General features: G+C 35.0%; 4 protein-coding genes across 5 annotated transcripts in view; 2 read left to right on the forward strand and 2 right to left on the reverse strand.

Annotated features, from left to right (window-relative positions):
* Window positions 1–15,883, reverse strand: part of LOC135832831 (rho guanine nucleotide exchange factor osg-1) — a 54,772-nt gene extending 38,889 nt beyond the window's left edge. For both annotated transcript variants that reach the window (XM_065346338.1, XM_065346337.1), the window contains exons 1-3: window positions 15,751–15,883; window positions 15,486–15,659; window positions 9,119–11,843 (exon numbers count right to left, since the gene is read on the reverse strand). In XM_065346338.1, coding sequence (XP_065202410.1) covers window positions 9,119–11,843; window positions 15,486–15,589 — 2,829 coding nt within the window. In that variant the 5' untranslated portion in view covers window positions 15,590–15,659; window positions 15,751–15,883. The remainder of the gene's footprint in view (window positions 1–9,118; window positions 11,844–15,485; window positions 15,660–15,750) is intronic.
* Window positions 15,884–18,618: 2,735 nt separating this feature from the next.
* Window positions 18,619–20,453, reverse strand: pasi1 (pasiflora 1). Its single transcript, XM_065346343.1, has 5 exons — window positions 20,125–20,453; window positions 19,948–20,047; window positions 19,684–19,871; window positions 19,547–19,597; window positions 18,619–19,481 (listed from the first exon to the last, which is right to left on the reverse strand). The coding sequence occupies exons 1-5, from the start codon at window positions 20,209–20,211 to the stop codon at window positions 19,398–19,400; spliced, it is 510 nt and encodes a 169-aa protein (XP_065202415.1). The 5' UTR covers window positions 20,212–20,453; the 3' UTR covers window positions 18,619–19,397.
* Window positions 20,454–20,579: 126 nt separating this feature from the next.
* On the forward strand, window positions 20,580–22,013 carry LOC135832836 (ATP synthase subunit b, mitochondrial-like). The gene is made up of 5 exons (XM_065346342.1): window positions 20,580–20,739; window positions 20,831–21,136; window positions 21,207–21,376; window positions 21,452–21,640; window positions 21,720–22,013. Exons 1-5 carry the CDS (start codon window positions 20,712–20,714, stop codon window positions 21,894–21,896), a joined length of 870 nt encoding a protein of 289 aa, XP_065202414.1. The 5' UTR covers window positions 20,580–20,711; the 3' UTR covers window positions 21,897–22,013.
* Window positions 22,014–22,161: 148 nt separating this feature from the next.
* LOC135832832 (tubulin beta-1 chain-like) lies at window positions 22,162–24,679 on the forward strand. Its single transcript, XM_065346339.1, has 7 exons — window positions 22,162–22,594; window positions 22,766–22,874; window positions 22,939–23,134; window positions 23,215–23,374; window positions 23,447–23,899; window positions 23,975–24,236; window positions 24,321–24,679. The coding sequence occupies exons 1-7, from the start codon at window positions 22,538–22,540 to the stop codon at window positions 24,497–24,499; spliced, it is 1,416 nt and encodes a 471-aa protein (XP_065202411.1). The 5' UTR covers window positions 22,162–22,537; the 3' UTR covers window positions 24,500–24,679.
* Window positions 24,680–25,488: the final 809 nt, after the last annotated feature.

A 25,488-nucleotide genomic window follows, 5' to 3' on the forward strand; every position in this document is an offset into this window, starting at 1 on the left:
AATCTAGAAACACACATTTTTTTCTGCAAGCATTTTCTAATTCATCCAATTAAAACGCGAATTCGTCACAAATCGTAAAATTTCCACATGGAATCATTTTTCCTAGTAGTAATATCTTATTTTAATTTTTTTTCGTAGTTTTACGCAATAAACGAAACGTCTTACGTTTACGTAAACAGACGTAAGAACCTATCTTAAGAAAAAGTATTAAAAAAAGACCCTCCCTACATCGCTCGCTCGCTAGACGGAAGAAAAGTTGTTTAAAAAGAAAGTTTAAAAGCCTTACAACATACAAGCGTATGTGCATCATCTTGTAATTACATCCTTGAAAATAGAAAAAAATCTTTTCTTTTTCAATTATCGAGCCATCTAATTGGAGAAAGTAACGAGGAAAAAGCATCGCATTAAATTAAATCAAGAATACGGTGGTATCTTTTGGGTTTCCTCGATGGAGGAAAAAAAAAAGGAAACATACGTAAAACGCAATTCTACAGCATACGTTATACAATTTCTTTCTGCTCGTAGAATATCTTTGAACAGGAAATTAATTCGCTGCCAGGTCTATTCCATCTTGAAAACGTCTATTCAAATTTTCAAATATGAAATTCAAAGGATCCGCAGATCGTATATTTGAAAGATCTTTCCACTTTTCATTTATACAATTACTATTACCAGCAGAAGAAACTTTGTATCTTTCCTTTATTGTTGAATTTAGGTTAGTTAGGTACACGTTTTATATAGGTACTCTATTTACGTATAATCATTCGACAAGAAAATTGAAAAATTACAAACTACAAGTTTTGAAAGAGAGAATTTCTTTAGTTCCTTCAGTTATACTCGTACATACTTACATATTAGGGGATAGCAACATTTTATAGTAGTACGAGTATAAGATAAGATAATCGTCAAAAAGGATTATTTACACTTATAAAATTAAATTAGACGGGACAAGTTAGCAGGTAAGTTCATTAGTTCGTCATTACTGCAGAGCAGGTACCTACATAGATCTAGGTAATACGCGTTATAATCCTGCTTAAATATTTCCAGAAACAAAACTTTAACTACCTAGCTGCTTTACTTAATCGTATCAACGACGCTGTCGCTTTTGTGAGCGTCGAAATAATAGAAATTAGTCATCCTGAGGCGTAATACGAGGCGTAACTTAAAAGTTAGGTACACTTAATCTGAATTATTAGCGGGATCCGCGTTGATAATAAAGAACAAATCCCCCGAACCCGATGAAAAGCGGTCAGGTATAATTTAAAACGAGGCGAAATAAACGTGTTAATATTCGTCCTAATTTTCAAACCGAGAAAAAACCACAGCTTGGGATCTACCGTAGATTAGGTATGTAGGTACATTACATACAATGTAAGCAGGCCTGCAAAGGAACAAACGCACAGGGGAAATTGAAATTAGAGGTAGAAGAACTTTCCTGAGGTCGGAAAAATTGTTGATTTAAATTCAATCCATTAAAAACGTCCAAGGATAAATGGTAGGTACCTCGAGCAGAAGAATGAAAAAAAATGTCTACAGCAGTCTGACATTCTTTATAAAAAAATTTTTAAAGAAAAATAAAACATGTTTGTTATCATTTTTCTCGTTAATTTTTTCCTACTGAGATGTCTGCGCAGCATTAAAAAAAATACGAAATAATTTCAACAAAGTGAAACCTTTGCGCTTCAGCGCTCATAAATTCTTTTGTTAGAACATTCGCGATGAATTTATGTCACTTGTACGTAACTCTTTTTCTCCCTTTCTTTTCGCGTCAGTTTGGTAATAGAAAAGCCGCCGTGGATGTTTAAATTTCCACTTGATCAATTTATAATTTTCGCAGCAGCGCAACGTGGTAATTGCATCCTTTTGACACATTTCGCTGGCAGTTTAGACGAACCTGCCTGTCCGCCTGCTAGCCTATACATTTATTGTACTTTGTCACATGCGCGTTCGTCCACCTCTCGGCCTCGGCCTCGTAAAAAGAATAGCCATCTAGACATCATATATGTACGAGTACGAGTATGCGTATGTAATAAATATATTATTTGTTTTGAATTTTGATTAAAAACAAAAATTCACACGAAGGAGAAGTCTGATTCATTCGCGACGTTTTGCCTCTCATTTTTTTTTTTTTTTTTTGAAGGAAGGGGATGAAAAGAATCGACATTTTGGATAATTTTTCAAATCGCAAAGATGCAAAAAATGAAAGTTGTTGGACTATCGAGACTTCGAGAGAAAAAAAAAGTCATGGATTAAGAAAAATACTTATACATGTTTGAAATTTTTTGGGAACACAAATAAAATCAAGTCACAGAACATATTCCTATGGGAGAACACCAAAAATTTGTGGGCAATAAGGTTACTGAAATATTTTTGAGATGAAGCAATTTTTCTGGTAAAATTGATAGGCAGTTTTTCTCAACTTATATGCTAACAATCTCTCAAAGCTTGAATGTCGCAATTTTCAACGGATTGAAAGTCTTCAAATTCGAGTTTTTGTCCATTACTTGAGTGTGATTTTCCAACTCGAGTAGTTATATGCCCGACTCAGGGGGAAAAATCACTCCTCTTTTAATTTCAAAATATTCAATCTTTGGCTATCTTTGAAATTTGACTTGCCATAAACTATTTTTGAGCATCGAAATTAAATTTTCAGCTACTCTAATCTAATTTTTAAATGATGGATTTATTCAAAATTTTGTTGAAAGTTCCAAGTTGACCGAAAATCGTGAAATTTGGTCCTACATAATAGGTGGATTTTTTTTCATATGAGATACATCAATCCAATAAAGAGTCGACCAGTCAATTTCATCGTTTTTAAAACGAAATTTAAAATTAGATTTTAAACGCCACTTTTCATTTGTCCGCTTAAAATTTGATGGAAGGATGGATTTTTGGAAAATTTTCCAGCGAAAAACTAAAAGTTTCTCGAAATTTCTCTTCGAAATGGAAATGAGCAGGTAAAATATCAAATTCCAACTTGAAGAATGAGTAAATAATAAAAAAAAGAGAATAATAAACAGCTGAATCTCGTAAAAAGTTACGTTTTGGTTTGGAAGATTTTTAGCCAAATAACATTCCAAAATGTGCCTCCTTCTAAAATTTCTTCAACAATTCAAAAATTTTTCTAAATTTATTAATTCAAAAATGAATTTCTATCACTTCTAATTTTGACATCTCAATAAACCTGCGACCAAATAAAGTTACAAGTTTTCACCTTTTTTTTCACTTTTTTTCAGTCCTATAACTTATCCAAATATTTGTCATTTGGAAATGTAAATTTTCAGTCTAAAACCATTTTAGTAATAGGTAGGTAGTTGTTTTGATCTTATTTTTCTTCATTTTCTTTTTAATGTCAAGGAATTGCTCTAAATTGTGGTTCCAGCTGCTCATTTGAATTTTGTTATTTATCAATGTAGAATTATGATTTTTTTGAAAATTTCAATGTTCTGAAAACATCCACTAATTTAAATAGTGTCTGTTTCAAACACAGGTCCTAACTTGAGTCTGAAAACACCCACTGATTGAAATAGTGTCTGTCTCAAACACAGGTCCTAACTTGGGTCTGAACACACCCACCCCACTGATTTAACGCGAATTATCAAACACTGGTCCTAACTTGGGTCTGAAAACACCCACGTGTCTGTCTCTAACACAGGTCTTAACTTGGGTCTGAACACACCCACTGATTGAAACAGTGTTCGTTTCAACCACCACAGTTGTTTTTAATTCTGATGGTTTGATTTTGGCCAGAATGTGGAGTAGGTTTCTTGTTCGTTTTTTGAAAATTTTTAGAAATATTGAATTTGAAACTCTCACTGTGCTAGTTTGAACCACAGGTCCTTACTTGTGTCTGAAAACACCCACTGATTGAAATAAGTAGTGTGTGTTTCAAACACAGGTCCTGACTTGGGTCTGAACACACCCACTGATTGAAACAGTGTCTGTCTCTAACACAGGTCCTAACTTGGGTCTGAACACACCCACTGATTGAAACAGTGTTTGTTTCAACCACCACAGTTGTTTTTAATTCTGATGGTTTGATTTTGGCCAGAATGTGGAGTAGGTTTCTTGTTCGTTTTTTGAAAATTTTTAGAAATATTGAATTTGAAACTCTCACCGTGCTAGTTTGAACCACAGGTCCTTACTTGTGTCTGAAAACACCCACTGATTGAAATAAGTAGTGTGTGTTTCAAACACAGGTCCTGACTTAGGTCTGAACACACCCACTGATTGAAACAGTGTCTGTCTCTAACACAGGTCCTAACTTGGGTCTGAACACACCCACTGATTGAAACAGTGTTTGTTTCAACCACCACAGTTGTTTTTAATTCTGATGGTTTGATTTTGGCCAGAATGTGGAGTAGGTTTCTTGTTCCTTTTTTGAAAATTTTTAGAAATATTGAATTTGAAACTCTCACTGTGCTAACTGCTAGTTTCAACCACAGGTCCTTACTAGTGTCTGAAAACACCCACTGATTGAAATAAGTAGTGTGTGTTTCAAACACAGGTCCTGACTTGGGTCTGAACACACCCACTGATTGAAACGGTGTTTGTCTCAACCACAGATCCATACTTGGGTCTGAAAACACCCAGTGGATAATTCAGCAGATTAACACCCTCACTCCATTATTGAAAAAAAAAAAACGTTTAAAATTAGATAATTAGAAAATGACCTACAATTATTACACAATTATTTTATTTTCAACGAAAAGAAAAAAATTTACGAATTCTCCTAAAAAGGGGGGAAATTTACTATTTTTCTAACCAGAGTGAAGTCTTGCCAGCCATGGCGCCGCTTCCTTTAGACTCGCAGCGAACCTGATCATCCGAAACGAAGAGTGCAACTTTGAGCAGATTTCAACGAATCCTCATTCAGAATTATCGATAATTTCAACAAAAAAAAAAAAAAACGTCGTGGCCCTGACACTTGGTTGTGCTCTCTGAATTGATTTTTTCAGAACCTGCCGTTTTCCGTGTTCCTGGATTGATCACGTGCCGGAATGATCTATCAATAAAGGAAGGATTAAGTCACACCATCTTGCAAGAGATATTCCTCTTTTCATTTTCCCATAAACCTTTCCTTGCACCATTCCACCATTATACTCGTATTTGTAGTTTCCAGGATATTTCTTTGAATGTGCACATTGTGCCAGCAATATTTCAAAATTCCAGCAAATATTTCCGACGATAATAGTCTTTTGTTTTCGCCTATTTTATTAAGGATAAGAACCCTGCCCTGCCTATGGTATTGACAGAATTTTCCTCCAGCTCAAAGTTTCAAAAACGTCAAAATAGTGATAGAGGGACTGTGTCTTCCCTAAAAAATGATTACTTCGAATTCAAAATTTTCCCGAAGAGGCTTCATCCTTTTTGCTCAAAGTTTAAGCTCATAAGCGATATTTGAATACAATACGTTTTTCGGCTGAAATTTCGAGATCTCATATATTTTGTTGATCAAGATGAACAGATTGAAGGATACAGGAATAAAAGGAGACCGGGTCGACTAGAAAACTCGCATTATCAAAATAAAAGCCACTTTCTCGGATGTTCAGTCGATCGTCAACAAAAAAAGCGAAGAAATATGCTCGATACAATTTCATTCAGGTAAATAGATATCTCTTTCTACCTTACTAATCATTTTAATAGCAATTTTTTCGTAGTTTTTTGCCATTCTGTAAACATTATCACGTCGAGTATAAGCGAGAAATTTTTTTCAATTTAGATACGACAACGTTCTCGCTTCGCCGAAGACGAGGAGCGACTTTATCAACGGTGTACCTAACCGATGAGGATAGCAGGATAATCGCGACAAAAATATCTTCGCAGTTCGATGAGCGCGTAAGAAACGATGCGATAAGACCACCGTGAAAGCTTTTTGCATCCGCATTTTTTCCGATGGCTCTTTTCAGTTTTTTTTGAGTTTTTTTTTACTTCTTTTTACCGCGTTGCGGTTTTCAGAAGCTTTAAAATAGATCAAACTTGTTCTCGGTGCGCGTCTTTTTCTTACGTCACACGGTGTGTGATGTACGGCGCGATACGATGCGAAGACGACGAAGCGGAAACATCGTCATTATAAATAACGCTCCATTCGACGACAATTTCAATAAAGACGCAAACAAATACTGGCATCAACTACATTATTAGAGTACTTGAAACATCAGCTCAAAATAAAAACACGTACATGTTGTACCCTCCGGCTCCATGTTCAATATTCCGTCGGCTCTCCATCGCCATTGCTACTGCGCCACCTTACCTCCTTACTTTATAACTACACAGCCGGCGCGGCAAAAAAAAAATCATTTACACAATCTGCTCGTAAATAACGCAAAAAGTTTACTTTCTTGAGAGAAGTAAGTAGGTTCTTTGTACACTCTCATATGGCGTAGGTTACGAAATATGACGTCTGTTTTGACGAAAGAAAAAGCCCTAAATTTCCACCAACTTTCCTTTACTCGCGTCTTACGTATATTTGTATTTCATATTTGGAATTTCCATATTAAAAACACACCCCTTCGAGCGAAAGTAAACTAATCGTTTACAGCAACCAATTTTTCCGCTTTTTTCCGCCTAGTTTGGTTTTTATTACGCACAAGAGTAGAAGATACTTCTCCCGTTTCGATGAAAATTACCTCTGTATGAATAAACTTTCGAAAACGATGGTTTCGAATTCCAAGCAAAACCATGAGGTTAAATTCAAGTAGCGATGTCATCTGGGTCAAATACCTGCGAAGAATTTTCATAGCAAGAGTTCGCTGTTGAGTTTCGTTTGTCTACTCTATAAAAATCCAGACCCTAATATCGTATCAACCAAACGAAGAAACGGGTGGAAGGGGATATAAGTACTTGAACATGTTCATTTTTTGACCATTCTAGTTGTTTCATGCCACTTATAATCAAAAGACGTTTCTTTGGTTCATCAGTTCAGATTTAGAAAATCCAAAGAAAAATGTAACTCAAGAAGGAATCAGTGAATTGATCCGCCAAAGTGAAATCAGTGATCATAAACCGGAGGCAAATCAGCGAGAAATTACTAAGTACCTATGTATATACATTACAGCTCGATCAGTGAAATTCCCTAAAACATCAATGTTTTCATTCATTTTTCGTGTATAGTGCATTCAAAATTCTAATCCAATTTCAGTGTTTTCATTTCAAAATTAAAAGAGCATAAACTGTTGGTAAGGAATTCAGAAAAAAATTACCAAAGTCTTGGAAAAATTAATGAAAAGTAACCTGTGTACATTAGTCGCAATGCTCACTCAAAAAAAAATAGTAAAAAATTGAGTGAAATTCATCACTTAATAACCACACAATTTCTCTTATTTTTTCTGCTTTGCAATTCAGCACAAATTTAAATGGTTTTTCACTGATTCAGAATTGAAGGAGCTAGTCAGACTGCAGACATAGCACTCTTCTGAAGTCAAAATTACAGCACAGGAGGCAGGAGTGGATTTTTTACGAGTACCTACCTACATATGTACAATATTATGTATTTATATATACTTTTAAATTAGTGACACAGAAATGCTCATGAGAAATTATACTCGATATACGAGTACGAATCCTTTTTAAAGCCTTTTCTTTTCACTGAGAATAATTTTTCGATGTCCCAAGTGTCTGCAAGGAACTCTTGGGACACTTTGAAAACTTGTTAAAATTACCACTTAACTACCTAAATCAATAAATATTCATTTCACGCATTTTTTAAAAATATATATTGCAGTAATGTAGGTAATTTAAATTTTTTCAGAGTCAAAAGCAGAATGTTGGATTTTTTTAAAACTCCAAATTCTGAAAAATGACAGTTGCTTATTACCTATTGGATAATTAAAAATACTTTTCAAAATTTCGCCCTTGCTTTGCTTGGTCACTTGATAAGTAGGTACTTACTTCTTTTTCCAGAAGACAAGTTTTTAAAAAAATGAAAAAAAAGCTATGAATTTCATTTAAAACTTTCACAACTTAATTTTTTCTGGCAAAAAAAATGGAAAACAGTACATTTTTGACTCAAATAATTCCATTTTTCAAGATTTTTTGAGGAAAGTGAAAAGTGAAGGAATATTTAAAAAAGAGAGAAATAAAAAACTGATTTATTTGGCGTTTCCGCGAATGGTCCCCTTTCCCAGGTCAAACTGTCACTGGAAAAAATTCACAGTAATGAGTGGGTCCCTGCTAATATTTTCCCGGGCGCCAAAAACATTGTTTATCCACTTCTGACAGGAAAAAATCGATGTACCAGAACCTTCAAAAATCAACTCTCATGTTTTAGTAAATTTTAGTGTCCAATATTCTTCTTTACAGAATTAATTGAAACAAAAAAAGAAACGAAATGATAAACAGGAATATCTTTCTCGATCTTCCATTTTTTCCCTCCAAACGATTTTCCTATCCAAAAAGCAGGTACTTTCCGCATCAAAAGACACCGGATTTCAAAAAGATAGGCAACTTTTTTCACATGTGAAAATTATTATGCGGGAAAATATTTTTCTAATACACCACCCGTAAATTTCGTGCAGTGTTTATCAAAAAGGCACAGGTAGGTATAGCAACGACGAGAAAAATCATCTCAAAATACACATAAAATTGAGAAATGATCGTCACAAGGTTGAAGAATCACGAGTACGGCAAGAGGAGAAAAAAACGACGAAAAATTGAGCATTTGCCAGAAAAGTAAACCGTAAAGTTAGAGTGAAGTTGGCAAAAATTATAAGAAGCATTACGAAAATTTCTCGCAACAAACTGAATAAAAAATGCCAACAGAGAATGTAATTTGACAAATAATTTATTAATAATTCAATCAAAAAAATATCGGGACGGAGAACACAATATGCGCGCTGGAGACGGAGAAGAAAAATTGTCAACGCGTAAATTAAACATTTTTTAAAAAGTTGACCCATATCAAAATCGTACGCCACTCAAAATTCTGATGAACATTTTGCAAATTAACTTTATACAATGAAACTAGGTCATAGAAGCTTTCATCTCTTGCATTATAATTTCAGCAGATGTCAATCATCCGCCATAATTAAAATCAAGCAGCGTAAATAGTGGAAACTAAACGCTTAGAAAGCGATATTGTACGTACCTACTATAGAAAATAAAAAATGAAACATCATACCTTATAAGTAGGTGCCGGATACATGTTTTTCAACGAATCAACGCCAACATCTTGCACTAAACTTCGTTCGGAACTTCCCCTCAGCAGTTGGTGAAGTAATTGCTGACTAGGCATCGATCCATGCTGAGGGTTATTCAGTAAATCGGGATAATACTCGAGCTGTGACGGACTGGAGGTAGTTCGTTGATGATGGATAACTCCTTTTTCATCGGTTGTAGTCCTTAACGATGCGGAACTCGAAAACGGTATATTAGCGCTGATTTTTCTCTTCGGCAACGGCACAACGTTCAATTTATTGGAATTAGGAGAGGTGTTACTTCTACGCAGGTAATAATCATCGACTGCCCTATCACTACTATTACCGTACCAATTTGCATTTTGCGGACTACGATTTTCAAGAAATTGCAAATCGGCAAAACTCGTTTTATTTTCCGGTCGTTTTTGCTCGTTTACGATCATTTCGAGATACGGACCTCGAAGCGGACGTTTCGAATACGGAACAGGCGACTGCGGACCACGAGGTGTCCCTACGCTACGCGAATCCGAATCCGACAATTCTGGATTTCCATACGTTAACGGAGATAACCTACCTTCTCTATGCCCCGGAGATACCGAACGTTTATCTCCCTGATCACTTTCGGTTTCGGAAAACGAGTCACCACGAGAATACAGGTATTTACGCGGCGAGTATGATTCTGATTCGTCATCTTTTTCCGTAGACGTTTGTGGGGTTAAACGACGATTTCTCGGCACAATCGGCCATTGAGGTTTCAGCATTTCTTCCGGACTAGATGGAGTCGTTTGGCAATGGAACATATCGACGTTTTCGTTTGAATGAGCATTGTTATTGTTATCGATGTTCAAACTGGGAGCAGGTTTTTCTTCGGTGGGCGTTTCGTTAATTAGTTTACTCTGATCTGAAGGGGGCTCCTCTTCGACGACGCTGACGATTTCGTTGGGCTTTTCTTTTTCCGTCCAATCAGTGACAAACATTTCGATACCTGAGCTATTTTCATTATCGAATTTATCGGGCTCGTCGTTGGAAGTAGGTTTATCTGCCGTTTCGATCGATTCAGTGGTGATTTCTGCGACAGGAGCCGGAGGGCTTGGTTCTTTTTCCATTTCAGTGTCGCTATTAGGAGCTGTACGAATCACAGGTAAGATTTCCGGAAGACTTTCGGAATTTTCTATCTCATCTTGTTTGCAACTCTCGTCGGTAATATTTGACGAAAAGATGTTCTCGTCCGAGAAATACAATCTACCGCAATGTCTATGTCTGTGTTTATGTTTATGTTTCGATCGTTTGGGTGCTTGTGGAATAGGTTTATCGGATTCAGGAGCATTGATAGGAGTAATGGTTGCTTTCAATGGAACAGCAGGCTCTAGTTCTATCAACGAAACACTGTCTGGCAATTCATTCGATAATGGTGTTGGTAGCTCTGTTGAAACGACCTGCTCGTTACCAACAGGTTCCTTTTGAGTTTCTCTTTCATTCGAGCAGGGTGGCTCGGCACTTGCAGCAGTTTTGCTTTCGCCAACAAATGTGTAATTTGACAGAAAACTATTGGTATTATCGACATCGATTTGTGAATCGAAGTTTTCATCAGCGACGCTCAACGTGGAAGCGTTGGTTCTTGGTAATGTAGCGCAGTTATCAGCAGCATTTGGAATGTTCTTCTTTGAAACGCCAATTTTGCGACTATTTCGGATGTATTTCCTATCTTCGGGGGAGTAATGTACTTGAGAAAATGAAGCGCTTCGAAATGGAATAGATCTTTGGTAGTACGATCCGACTATTGTTCTGGATTCCGGTTTCGCCAAGTTCAGATTCACTCCTTCAAATATATCATCTTTATCGTTGACCTTCTCGTCGGTGTTTAGCTTCAACGGTATGAGCTCCTGCATAGGCTTCGGTGGTTCAGCGGCCACTGCTGCCGCATTACTAGACGATTCCGGCTCAGCATTGTTTTCGTGATCGGATCGATGCGACGAACTTTGTATCAGTTTATCAGTGAGTTTTTTCAAATTGATTGTTTTATCGGAACTGCGTTGTGTTTTCTTTTTATGATTACCACCGCTGCCTCTCCTTCCAGCATTCTTCTTCACCCTATCCCCTCCGAAACCGAATTTTTGGAATCGATCCAGCGTGCTGTCGGTTGATGGCTCTTCGCAGAACGAAATTAAACCACGTTTATCGCAATTATAAATCGAACAATCCGATTCGCGAGAACAGACGATAGCCGACTCGAAAACATTTTTTTGTTCGCGATTGCAATACGAAGTCGACGACAACGACCCAGATGAATCGGTGCTATCTAAAACGGCGCACGGTTCGCATTCGATATCATTGCGGTTGCACTTTTTCGACTTGAAATTTCGTCTACCGAAGCAATCGGCCAGGGAGGGACGAACGTGCGGAACTTGTTGTGTCCATTCAGACGTGCAATAGCGTACTGGCGATCTGGTGAAATTTCGGCGCTCTTCATTTGTACGGGTATTGCGACTAAGACTTATTCGACATCTATTATTAGAGTACGCTGCCAGAGGGATACGCGAGGGAGGCCATCGTACCCCGCAGCAGTTATGTTCCTCTTCTTCGGCTAGCTTGGCAGCTTCTTCCGTAGGCGACGCCGCGATGTGGTCGTTTTTCCTTTTAGCTGTGTTCGAGTTCTGCTGCGTGAAGCGAACCTTTACCGTACCAATTTTTATCACCGATGAGATTTCGCTGCGTAAAAATCAACAAACATATCGATCAATACAGAAAGCTCGTAAAATAAACGCTCTTTTCTTTTTTACAGCCACACCGCTGTTATCATTCCCGACTACTAAATACTAAATAGCAATAGGCCTAGCAAACCTTTAGCAAGCATATAATCACTCAAAAGCAACTATATATGTCGTATTCGAATCGATCTACTTCCAAAAGTTTATACTTACTAATTAATCAAACTACTAGCAAACTAGCATTGAAAATACATTCAACGGGCGAATAACCTACAGTAACACATCACAAAATATCACATTTCTTTTCTCTAAAACATCGCACTTCGACCTTATAGTCTTCGCAATTTGTTATTTTGTTTGAATTTGGAAAATGGAAATCCGAAAATTGCAATAGAGAAAATGTAGCTTGGTTGCATAACAATTTTCCTACGCGTTATCGTTATCAGATCTCATTATCAGTTTGATAACACAAATTGCACGTGTGGTTACCCTAGTGTGGTAATGTGGTAACTTACATGTACTGACATGCAGTGCAGTAGATGGAATTTATAGCGATTCAATTCAAATGCGTGTAATCGTAATAATATTTTGAATAAAAATTATAAAATTAAAAAAATTTCCACTTTCTAGTTGCTCCTTCATGTAGGTGTGATTACTGTGATTATTAGATTATCTCCACCTACCTCTATTTACTTCTCCGTATTTATGAATTTTCAATTTTGTGCTTCTGTAAACGAAAACTACGTACATGTAGGTAAGGTACTTCACGTGTAGGTATATCACTCTTGGGGAAAATGATTGGATTATGGATCTGATCAAACCTGACCATTATCTAACCAAACCCGGCCAGACGGGCATTTATACAATTTGGGCACAAGATAAGCAAGCACACCAGGGGGTCAGTAATGACACATACAAACTGGGCACACTAGAAAAAAAAAACGAAAGGAACACATACAAATTGGGCACATTAGAATGAGCGAACGAAATCGAAAGGAACACATACAAATTGGGCACATCAGAAAAAATGAACGAAATCGAAAAGAAGCCATACTATTTCGACACACTAAAAAATAATCAAATAGGTAAAATAGATAGGACATGTATTCACACATTATGTTCTTAATAGATTTCATCCAAAGCAGATATGTACTTATCAAAAAAGTAGGTAGGTACTCTGGTAATTCATGTACTTACATACACAGAATTAAACTCACATCCATCCATATTATCTGTATTAGAGTAAGAACCTACCTGAAAATCGAACAACGAAATAGGAGAATGGATTAAACTATGTTTTGGTTTGATGTTTTTAAAACCAGAAGACGTATCTGACGCGTTTACCTTCCACTTGATGAGTATTTGTCCTCAAGATTCCAAACTTCAAGAGTTCTGCGATCACTTGGTTGAAAACTACATAAAGGAAGATGCGTTGTTTCCTCCCAGTTTTTGGGCCCATCAATCAGCTGCTCTCACCTGGACAACTAACGCATGTGAAAGTTTCCACGCACATTTCAACAAATCTTTCTACCATACTCATCCCAGTGTTTATAAAATTTTTGAAGTTCTGAAGGGGACGCAAATCATGACTGTTGTAAAGCTGAATCGCATTAAAGATGGAAAGAAGAATACCAGTAGTTCGTCTGCAAAGAGGCAGAAAACTATAGCATCAGCAATTATGAAATATAATGATGACCGAGATGTTTTGAAGTTTCTACGAATTTCAAGCCACCATTATGGCCATACTGTAGGAGTTTGAGTACCTGTTGACCCTATTTGACAATTTTTTTGAATGATGTTATTACTTATTTTATTGTTATTTTTCAAAGTCTTATAGTACCTACCTATACATATTTTTAAAATGTTCTTGTTTGAATGGTTCCTACATTTTTTACATTCAAGTTTTTAAATAAAAGTTTTAAATGCGAGGTTCATTCTTTCGTATGTGCTCTTTTCGTTCTTTTTTTTCTAGTGTGCCCAGTTTGTATGTGCCCAATTTGTATGTGTCATTAGAGGGCGATTTCTAGCAGTGTGCCCAGTTTGTATGCCAGGAGTGAGAATGTGCCCAAATTGTATATGCCCGGCCAGACTTAGGTTTTGATGGGATTACAGCTGATCAGACCTGATTAATCCAATAGGAAAACCCTGATTGCGGATCTAAACAGATCTGATCAGATCCTCGAACATTCTCTGGATCTAAACTAATTAGATCTATTTAGAATCAGAACTGATCAGTGATCAGATGCAATTGGGAAAACCTGATTAGATTATTGACCATGTTACCTACCAAAGGCACCTGAGCTGATGAATATTTTCCTACACAAATCTTGCACAAAGAGCACATAATTAATCTACATACCTAACGCAGAGATTCAATAATATTGTCAAGATTCTGAAGGAATTTATCAATGTAAAAAAAAGTGACCATGCATTTCGTCCAAGTTAACACTATGTACCTTATACCTAAGCAATCAATTTAGGCTACAAATTTAAAAATCTGTGTTCCCTATTAGGCCTATTTTAACATTCGGAAAAGAAAAACACGCAGGAAAATTGTTACATGTAGGTGTTTGTTTCAATCAAGCAATACTACCGGTGGACAAAAATATCGTGAACCCCTAAAAAAAGTTTTCTGCTAAATATTTCGGTTGGTTACAGTGAATGATAATATAGTAATGATAGCATATGATTGGTTGTTGGACTGAGATGATAACTTTCCATCAACCATATGCATCTATTTCACGTTTCCAACCTATATTTTTAATGAAAAACGTTCTCTGGAGTTCACGATATTTCTGTCCACCCTGTATGTAATTTGCGAGGTAGGTAAACGTACAATTTCGTTGAAAATTGTCGACGACTAAAAAAATGCAATCTAGGCTCTAACAATCCACGACGAAAGAAAAATGACGCATTTTTTCCATCTTTTGCGCCATGTTTTTAATGAAAAAGCAAACAAAAGATCAAATATCACCAAATAAATAACACACAACTTCTCGAACTCGTATCATTTATAACGGAGGTGCTGTGTTATTCTAAAGTAAGGGAGCATCTAGCACCCACCATAATAGCTGTAATTAATTAGTTGAAACAATAGCGAGAGAAGTAGCAAAATTAAAAGGGTAAGTATTTTCGTCTTTTCTGCGAATTCGCGAATACTTTAACGCATACAAGCAATAATTAGGTATCATCTTTTTTTTTTTTTTCATTTCCGCACAACTTACAATGAGCGTTGAGATTGAGAACTGGAACGTAATGGCTTAAAGAATGAAATTTGATTATCTAATAGGTACGAAAGGTGAAGGTCTGACAACGGTATTCAAGCATATTGTAGAGCGCAACTAATAAACAAATTTTGAATGAGAAAAAATACCTACTCAATTTCAAACCAAATTTAAATTTTGTTTAGAACTCAGAGAAAATCACATAGGTATAGGTTGAGACAATCATATCAAGACTTGGATTGTATGATGACACAAGCAACTCTTTTTGAATCAGTCTCTCAACATCTCCATGATCACCATCAAATTTCACCATCATTGTTTCTCATCGTTAGTTCGCGTCACATGTCATAATTTTATGTACCAAGGCGCATGCGTGCGTATAGATAATTTTAAATTAAGTGCTCAAGTGCGTCACTTACTCATTAAATTTCGACGCCGGTATAGAAGAAATGCTTGAATGAGACGAATCACTTCCTTCTGTCGTCAATGCGTTATACCTTTGTGTGACACTTCCGAGGGTCATGTTTTTCCAAAGAAACGACGTTCATGAAACAGCATCATCCGTACAACAAGAAATAAGTAGCCTATTGTCGCTGCAATAACCGACGCAAGACGCATATGTTAGTAATTATCACAAAAGATCACCAATTTACTATACAGATGAAATGGCGTAAGGCTAAATACATTTGTAAACACTCTCCATAGCGTTGGCACTAATTTGACGAATTTCCCATACAGAATTCCGCAAAACGACTACGATATCTCTGAGTGTCCGGTGTGGCAGTTTTTGTTTTTTTTTTTTTAGCAAATTACATTTTCTTTACAACTGTATAACGAACCGATGTATAAAATAGTTGGAAACATGTGCACTTATAACATGCGCGCTTTAATAGCAACATCATTAGAATATTTCGTTTATATTTAGCCGCCGGTTTATAAAACGTTCGCCCAGCATTCATCGAGCTGGTTTGCCAAATTTTGCATGCAAAAATTTCCAAGTAAATGCAATTCTTATGATCGAAAATGGTACGCGGCGGTGGGCAAAAAAACCATCGCTGAACGTTTCACCAGGACTATGCGCAATTCGATGATAGCGTAATGGTGCATCTTTGGGAACGTTTCAATTTTTCAATCGAAAAATAGATAGGTAGTACGTATACCACTTCGAATGATTAAGTTCAATGGTAATAATTGCAGTTGTTTTTTACAAGTACCTACCTACTCACTAAATGCACTTAAATTAATGGAAGATAAAGAGATCTCATGAATATTACGCTGGCCTACTTTACGGCTGAAAATTCTAAAACTTAAAGTTTGAGATACCAGTAGCACCGAAGTAGTTATATTTAAATTCATAATTCTCGAGAAAACATTTACATAATTACATATAAAACCCATCAAGTTGAACTGAAACTATTACAGAGTAAAATATTTCGTTGTTGAATACACGAACAAAATTGAAGAACGGAATAGAAAATAGGTATGTAGGTAGTTGATGGGTAGGTAGGGTACTGGTACGCTTGTATATTAATGATTGAACTTATCAACAACGTGAAAGTACCGACACGGAGTCTTTACGTGAATAAATGTTCTCAAATTCGACTATAAATTTCTATTTAGGTATTGTAAATTTTTCGCAGCACTTTTCGAGAACAATAGCATAAGAACATATTACAGCAAAACATCACGCAAACATATTATTGATCTACAATTCAGTAGGTAGGTATATGTAACACATTTTCCCACCAAATCACTCAAAACATCACCACTAAGAGATTTTTACTCTTCCTTGATATAGGTAATAAAAAATAATCATAGTAATAATAATAGAAAAATTTTAAAATTTAAAATATCATTAGGTAGGTACTTAATCCGACATACAATATGTAGGCTATAAGTAAAACAAAGTATAGTTACTCTAAGTATTAACGCATCAAACTTACCTAGGTACGTTTATTTATTCCGGCCATTTATTAGATTTTTATTGACACATGAACGACTCTGCAACTACATTTTCTCAAACTAATGTGAAAACTTCGATTATACCTATTGTTTATGCCCAGTTAAACTTCAAATTCATGTTTAAAAGTTCGCATATAAGTTGAAAATCTTCACCAACACAACACAGTAAGTTTCAATGGAATTGGACTAATCTTCCAAATCTAACCTTTTCTCAAAACGAATATAGAATGATGAAAACTTGACGACTCGTTTGTACTCTCGAAGATATTTGTTCTCGAGTATTTCACTGGTATCATCAATCATCTATTAATTCAATACCTACCTAAATCGTGATTTATTTCGAGTAACAATGAAATGAAACAATAGAAATGATAACAAAGCAACATAACTGGTTCTGTATTACAAATACAAACAAGATAAATTTTTTACGCATTCATGTACCTATTCTAGTTGAAAACTAAATTGGCTTCAAGACTTTGTTTCAAAATTCAAAAATCATCTACAAATTTTCCACTCTCACAAATTTTTTATTTTTCATTTTGATGTAAAAAAAATATCTAATACTTACTAATAAAAATAAAAATGTAACCTTTCGATAAATATTTTTTTTGAGCTTCTGCTTTCCCCATCTTCGTAATCTTCAAAATTTGCTGATTACAGAACTAGAGATAGAAACTGTACATATAAGTCCATCTTAAATGTTGATGGCTCCTAAGAGTCATGTGTCGCAGAGATACGACTTTTGTGCTAACAAACTTTTGGTCTGGTAACAATAATGAGGCCCCTCCCCAAGCCCCTAAAGTTAGAACTACCGAAATATCTAACTAAAATGTAAAATCAGATTCCATTTTATGTAGATACAAAATACTCATTTTTAAACCTTATTGTTATTTCCTTCATTTTTCCTGATATATGCAACCAACATAACTTCACCATGAGTTTTGTGGAGAAACGAAAAAATAATAGGCCTACCCAAACAGTTCAATAATTCAATTTATAATTTTAAGCCTTTTCTCAATGGCTTAAATTTCTATCCGAGAAAATAAATAAGTAGCTTTTTAATTGCTATCTGCAACCTGTGAATATTTTCTTCAAATTTTTTCTGAATAATCTAACACTTGATCACTAAAATAGCAAGTAAGTACCAACGCAGCTACATTTTTTAAATGCGAGACCGATGTTTCGAAACTTTTTCGTTAAATCTTCATCACACTTCTTTTTTTTTAAAAATTCGGTCTTCAAAAATTTTAACGCATAGAGGATGACACTTGTTTACATGTACTTATTTTTTGCTCCTAATTTGGCCGCATAGGCAACCAATCAATTTGTTGAGCACCATCATGATCATAAGTCCTAAGACAATTGCAAAAAACATTTCTTACCAATGGTTGTCGAACAAAACCAAAACAAGTTAACAAGATCGTAATTTTTCTGGCAAGTTGCCTTTTTTAACAATCGTTAAGAGTAATAAAATGCATTAGAACGTTAAACGTGTTACTCACGATGTTTACATAAATGAAAAAATACGATGATACAGCTTTAAAATTCCTCAAAACCACTTAAACGTAACAGAACTGAGAATAAGATGAATAAAAATTTCGAACGATGTATTAAAAAGAAACAATCATACAATGGTGTAAAAAATTATCGCTACGGCATAAAAAATAATCAGTCAAAAAACTGAGAACAAATGAGCGGAAAAAAGTTACAAAAAACTGTCTTACGAATAAAATGTATCGTTTGTCAATATATATGTACAATAAAAATTTAATAATGGACGGAATACGTTTCCAAAATAAAGCACACTCGGTGGAAAAATTTTACGAAATCTTACCAAAAAAAATTGAGTACTGAAACGAAACAGACACAGGCAGGTACATAAAATACATAAATAAATAAGTAAAAATATGAAGATAAAAAAGGAGTACCTAACTCGTTTTGTATAAGTAAATACTATTCATACCAAACTTAAATGGCAGTTTTTAAATTATTAATTTTTAAAATGCTAAACAAAATTCGAACATCGCGTAAGCTGCGATTAAGATTCTGTAATACTTGGAATGAAAGTTTGATACTTCATAGATAAAATCAACTTATTAAAAAAATGAATATTTTCCGGAAATACTTTTCAAAACAAATCGGTAGGAAAACCTCAAAGGTTTAGAATTTTAGGAATTTCTTATCGAATAATAATTGAAAATCACATTCGTTATGAAATAAGTTAAATAAGAGAAAAAAATCAACATAATCAATACAATCGTGTTCATTTAGTCTTTAAAATTGAAAAAAATGCCTATTTTTACTTTAGGGGACGAAGTTAAGAGTACGAAGTGCAAAATTGATCCATATCACCGATGGACGTGATAATACTAAGAGTAAATTAATTCAATATTCGGAGATTGCATTCTGGCGATGATCTTGTATTGGGTGTACACGCATAACCAGCAATAAAACTGAAATAAAATTTGAAATATTAGAGCAGCGAATAGTAATTAATCTCTTCAAAAATTTTACTTACATTGTACGCAGCCCACAGCCAGTAAATAATTGCTGGAACCACAATTTGAATCTAAAAATGAACAAACAAGTGCTTTCAAATCAGTTGATCTGAATTTTCAATAAAATAATTGAAAAAAATAACTCATCAAAACTCACGTAGATATAATATCCATACAAAAGCCATATAGACCATAGTAATTGGAATAAAATAATAAACATCATTCCAAACAGCCAGGGTAATAAGTAACCTCTGAGTGAAGTTAATACGCCATGAACCAAAGCAGCCGCCGATAATATCATGTAGAATAAAAACACTATGGCGATGGTACCGTACGTAATCATACCTACGAAAACAATTATTCCATTATAGAAAGAAAATGCAGGAAAATTGATTTAATAAAATGAATCTTTTCAACTTACTATTTCTGACATCATTTTCGAAAAAAGGAAAATATAATTCTGTAGATTCTCCTCCTGCCATCATGTACTTGGTTAATGTAATCAAGACGACACTAGCTGCCTGCGAAGTGAAGAACAGTAAACGTATGGTTTTAGTCGAAGCACTGAACTTCGGAGATGAAACTGAATAATACTTACCACTGTATATCCAGCGATGGCATAACAAGCTGTATTTAAATTTGTGTATACCAGACATGGTGACCAGAATCTTGTTATTACAGTCATCTTTCTGGGATTGAAATGAATGGATACACCGAACAAGTGAATGAATAGTGGAGTATGAACTATAGTGACAGGTTCAGTATCTTATACATAATACACCTGGAGAGAAATTAATGTGATAGACAGAACTGTAGCGATCACTATACGTGCAAATAATATAACAAAAGTCTAATTAATATAGTTCCATAAAGTAAATGAAAGAGAAACGATAAAAAAATTTAAAACAATTTTTGGGCGTATTTACTTTTTTTTTTGAATGAAAAGAATTCGAAATTTTTTTAACTTTGTGCACATTACTTACAAGCCAGTTGTTGAAAACAAACGGTGAAAACCCAAAACCCAATAAATTTTCACCTGGCAATGTTATCTATTGAGCTCCCCTTTTCCTTTTTGTATAACCTTTACGAGGTTAGTTTGTGCAAGTTATTTAAGATAATTAATTGTATTTCGTATTTAATTTAGTTAAAAGTTGAGTTTATTTTAGAATAAATACACTGTCCAAGATGTTATCTCGTTTATCTGCGAGAGCAAGTAATGTATCTTGTGTTCAATGCTTGTAATACTTCTACTGTAATCAGCGTTCGTAACACCCGTCAATTTTCAATTTTTTTTCTTATTATAGTATTTAAACCGCAGTCCTTCTTCGGGCTGTCATATGCACGACCCGCTTCTACAGAAGTCGTGAAAACCGAAGAACAGCCGGCAGAGAAAAAATTCATCGAATCATCATATGTCGATTTCGACCCGGAGAAACCAGTTACTCAACTGAAAGCAGATTATATTCCTTTACCATCTCCTTTTCACGGACCTGAACGAGATTTAGTCAATTTCCCTAAACCTGTCAGACTTGAGAATACCTCACCATGCCGAATGGTATTCATTCCAGAAGAATGGTTCAAATTCTTGTACCCAAAACTGGGAGTTGCAGGTATGTGAATCATTCTCTCGATGGTATTCGATTTGAGAGCCTTATCTAAATATAGCATTACATTTTGTAGGTCCGTATACTTTGGGTATTGGTATTATGGCGACGTTGATTAGCAAAGAATTTTATCTCATCGATGATGCTGAATTTAAGCATACTGTCGCTTTCTTCATTTGGATTTATATTTTTGCGAAATCGCCGCTCGGTAAAATGGCGGCCGATTGGAATGCCAGTTTAGGGAAGGTAATGTATCGTGTTATGAATTTATTGATTGTGTAACGAATTAGTTGGATCCTTAATTGGTATCTGTGATTCTAGGAAGAATCCGATAGGATGAGAAACTTCAGAAAACAGAATGAAAAAGATTATACTGATGCGATTGACCATGAAAAGAAAGAGCAATGGCGTCAAGAAGGTAAAAAGCTTTTATTCCAAGCCAAGAAAGAAGCTATCGCCTTACAACTGGAAGCGGCTTACCGACAAAATATAATGAACCTATACCAACAGGTAAAATACTAGTACTGTCACATTTTTGCAGAATTATGAGATAATATTGATTAAATTTCATGGATTACATTGTTCGTAGGTGAAAAAACGATTAGACTACCAAGTTGAAGTAGGAAAAATTGAATCGAGAGTCAGACAGCAATTCATGGTAGAATGGGTAGTGAGAAGTGTTCAAGATGCTATTGCAGCTCAACCAGAAAAAGAAACGCTCAAGAAATGCATTTCTGATTTAAATTTACTAGCTGCTAAAGCATAATTTAGTTGTAATTTGGTCGTTTTCAACATCTTTATTTTTAAATGCCGAGTTCTTCTACGATGTATTTATACCGAAAGTAAAACAATTGAATTGGAAATAGATTAGATATTACGTTTATGTGTTTTATTTGAATTGTAATTTTTAGTGAAACGTACGCAATCACTCAAAATTAATATGCATTAATTGGATGATACATTAAGAAATTTCGTCCTGTCTTCAAGATGTTGTTATCTGGACCAGCATTTTCGATAAATGTTTCTATAATGTCGTATAATCTTGCATGTAGTCTCGAATATCTTTTTCTAATTACTATACATAAATATGTACATTCAGTTTAAATCCATAACTTATTATAGGTACGTTGAAAAATTTATTAAAACTTCAAAAGGTTTTTTCTCGTTTTATTTATTTAAATTTCGAAAATTTTGTTTTGATATTTTACTTATAAATGGCTGCTTATTTTCCACAAAACTGAGACATTAAAAAAATTCTTGGCTGCTAAATTTCATGTACGTTTTATCCTACCGCAAGCAAATTTAGTCGCAGTCTTTATTTATTCGTATTTGGGCATTCAGCATATCAAGATTCCACATCCAAAATTTTTCGTTGTTTAAATTTCAGTTGTTTTTTGTAAAATCAAAATGAGGGAAATCGTCCATTTACAAATCGGTCAGAGCGGAAATCAAATTGGAACGAAAGTAAGATTACCTACCTTGTTTTGATTTTTTTTATTAGTGACAATTGAATTATGTTGGAAACCGGTCGTGATACGTAGATTATTGTCACGAAAAATCTAAGCTGTTAGCTTCAACTTTTACTAAATTTTTTGAGTTGATCAATTTTTTTTTAATTCAATTTTTTTCCTGCAGTTTTGGGAACTACTGTCAGATGAACATGCCGTTGATCCTACGGGTCACTACTACGGTGACTCGCCGTTACAAATCGAAAGGATAAATGTTTATTACAACCAAGGCTTAGGTATGTGCCTATTTTTGGAAATGTAACTTTGAACTTGTAATACTGAAATTCAATTTTATTCCAGGATGTAAGTACGTTCCCAGGGCTGTTCTAGTTGATTTGGAACCCGGTGTATTGGACTCGATCCGTGGACGTGAAATTGGCCCACTATTCAGACCAGATAATTTTATTGCGGGGTTAACCGGAGCCGGTAACAATTGGGCTAAAGGACATTATACAGATGGCTCCGAATTAGCAGATGCCACTCTGGAAGTAGTTCGGTAATTTGAGATGTGAATAAAGAATACCAATTCATCATAATGGATGACTATTTTACATTTTTTTTCATCGAATTTTTTAGAAAAGAAGCCGAGGGCGCCGAATGTTTGCAAGGATTCCAGATAGTTCATTCCTTGGGAGGCGGTACCGGTTCAGGAATGGGTACCTTATTGATTAATAAAATAAGAGAAGAATTTCCTGACCGAATTGTCAATACGCATTCTGTAATACCGTCTCCTAAAGTGAGTAATCAAGAAACATTAAGTAAATATAGCGCTTCTTTTTTAAAACTAACGAGTCAATTCTGTTGATAGGTATCTGACGTAGTCGTAGAACCCTATAATACTACTTTATCCATCGATCAACTGGTTGAGAGTACAGACGCCACTTTCTGTATTGACAACGAAGCGTTATTCGACATTTGTACTCGTACTTTGAAATTGGAAAAACCAGTTTATAGCGATTTGAATCATTTAATCTCGTTAACGTTATCCGGAGTCACCACCAGCTTTAGATTTCCTGGTCAGCTTAACGCTGATTTAAGGAAATTGGCAGTTAATATGGTACCATTCCCGAGATTACATTTCTTCGTACCCGGATTCGCACCGCTCACCGCCAAAGAAGTACAAGATTACCGTGCCATGACGGTTAACGAATTGACCATGCAAGCTTTCGACATGAAGAACATGATGGCCGCTTGTGATCCACGTAGTGGAAATTATCTTTGCGTTGCTTTAGTCTTTAGAGGACGGATGTCAACGAAAGAGGTGTGTAATTATTTTATTAATTTTTTTTTGTATCGTCATTTGAAGCGTGATTTATAAATAATTTCGTTTTCCTAGGTTGAAGAACAACTAAGCGCCATCCAACAAAGAAATTCGATGTATTTCGCCGATTGGATTCCGAATAACGTTAAAACGGCGGTTTGTGATATTCCGAATAGAGGAATCCCCATGTCCGTTACTTTCATTGGTAATACGACCAGTGTCCAAGAAATGTTCCGACGAATCGCCGATCAATACAATGCCATGTTCCAAAGAAAGGCTTTCTTGCATTGGTACACTGGTGAAGGCATGGAGGAAGACGAATTTTCGAAAGCGGAAGGTACGTCGGAGGTTTTTTGTTTTAAAAACTTGATTTTTTTCAATCTGTAGAAAATTTTAAAACAATTTTATTTTTCGTGTTCAGGTAATCTGTTGGATTTAATCTCGGAATTCCAACAATACGAAGAAGCCAGCGGTGATGACGATGCGGAATACGAAGAAGCGCCCAGACTCACGCCGAGAACTGCCGAAGGTAGTGAAGAAGGTGGCGATCAATCATCTACCGAATCACCCAGTGCAACAATGGATGCCCCGACTAATTAATTTTTATACCATTGCACATCAGTACGCATACGTCATCAAAATGCGTTAATTTTTAAAATTATTGTGAACGATTTTTGTAAAAGAATGTTTGTTGAAAGATAATTAAAATTATTGTAATTTTCGAATTTTAATCATGTTGGACATACGTTCAATTTAATGGTAATAAAGCTTCCATCTTAATTTTCGAATTTCAATTTCAGTGAGTTTTTACTTGTACCACTCTGCCATAAAAAAATTGTAATGTCATTCACCTGAGCAAAAAAAATTGGTATCGAATTACTTTGGGGAAATAATGAACAAATGAAAAAAGTAATCTCATTACTTTTATCATTCTTTTATTTAAAATATTTGAAACGTTATTCACCCTTGCAAAAAATTATTGTCTTCGAGAAAACTGTATTTGAAATAGAAAATTGATAAGTTTGATGCTCAGTATTCATAATTTTACAAGTAAGTAAATTATATGGCTCTGTACACTGGTTTAAGATGAGCTGCCAGCATTTTGGTAATTGAATTGAAAGGTTATTCACCCTTGCAAAAAATTATCGTCTTAGAAAAAACGGTATTTGAAACAGAAAACTGATAAGTTTGATGCTGAGTATTCATAATTTTACAAGTAGGTAAATTATGACTCTGTACACTGGTTTAAGATGAGCTACCATCATTTTGGTAATTGAATGTACCTAGGCATTATATCAGCTCAATCAGCTACTTTTTTGGATTAAAAATGTATAAATTTCAAAGAGCAATCGTAAGTACCATACCTGTCCAGACATTACGTATGTCAAAACGATTTTTATAGTTACCTACAGGTAAAAATTAAATGGAATGTTCCTTTTATTATTTGATCAGACGATCAGGTGTACTGTGTACTATACACATAATAGGTAAAATCAAGACATGCAATGTTCATAATTTACAGGTAAGCTTGGGAGTTGAATAATATAATCATTTTTAGATTTTACACCTATAGCCTATACGTATAGGTA

This window comes from Planococcus citri, chromosome 1 (assembly GCF_950023065.1).
Source record: "Planococcus citri chromosome 1, ihPlaCitr1.1, whole genome shotgun sequence".
NCBI classification, from domain to species: domain Eukaryota; kingdom Metazoa; phylum Arthropoda; class Insecta; order Hemiptera; family Pseudococcidae; genus Planococcus; species Planococcus citri.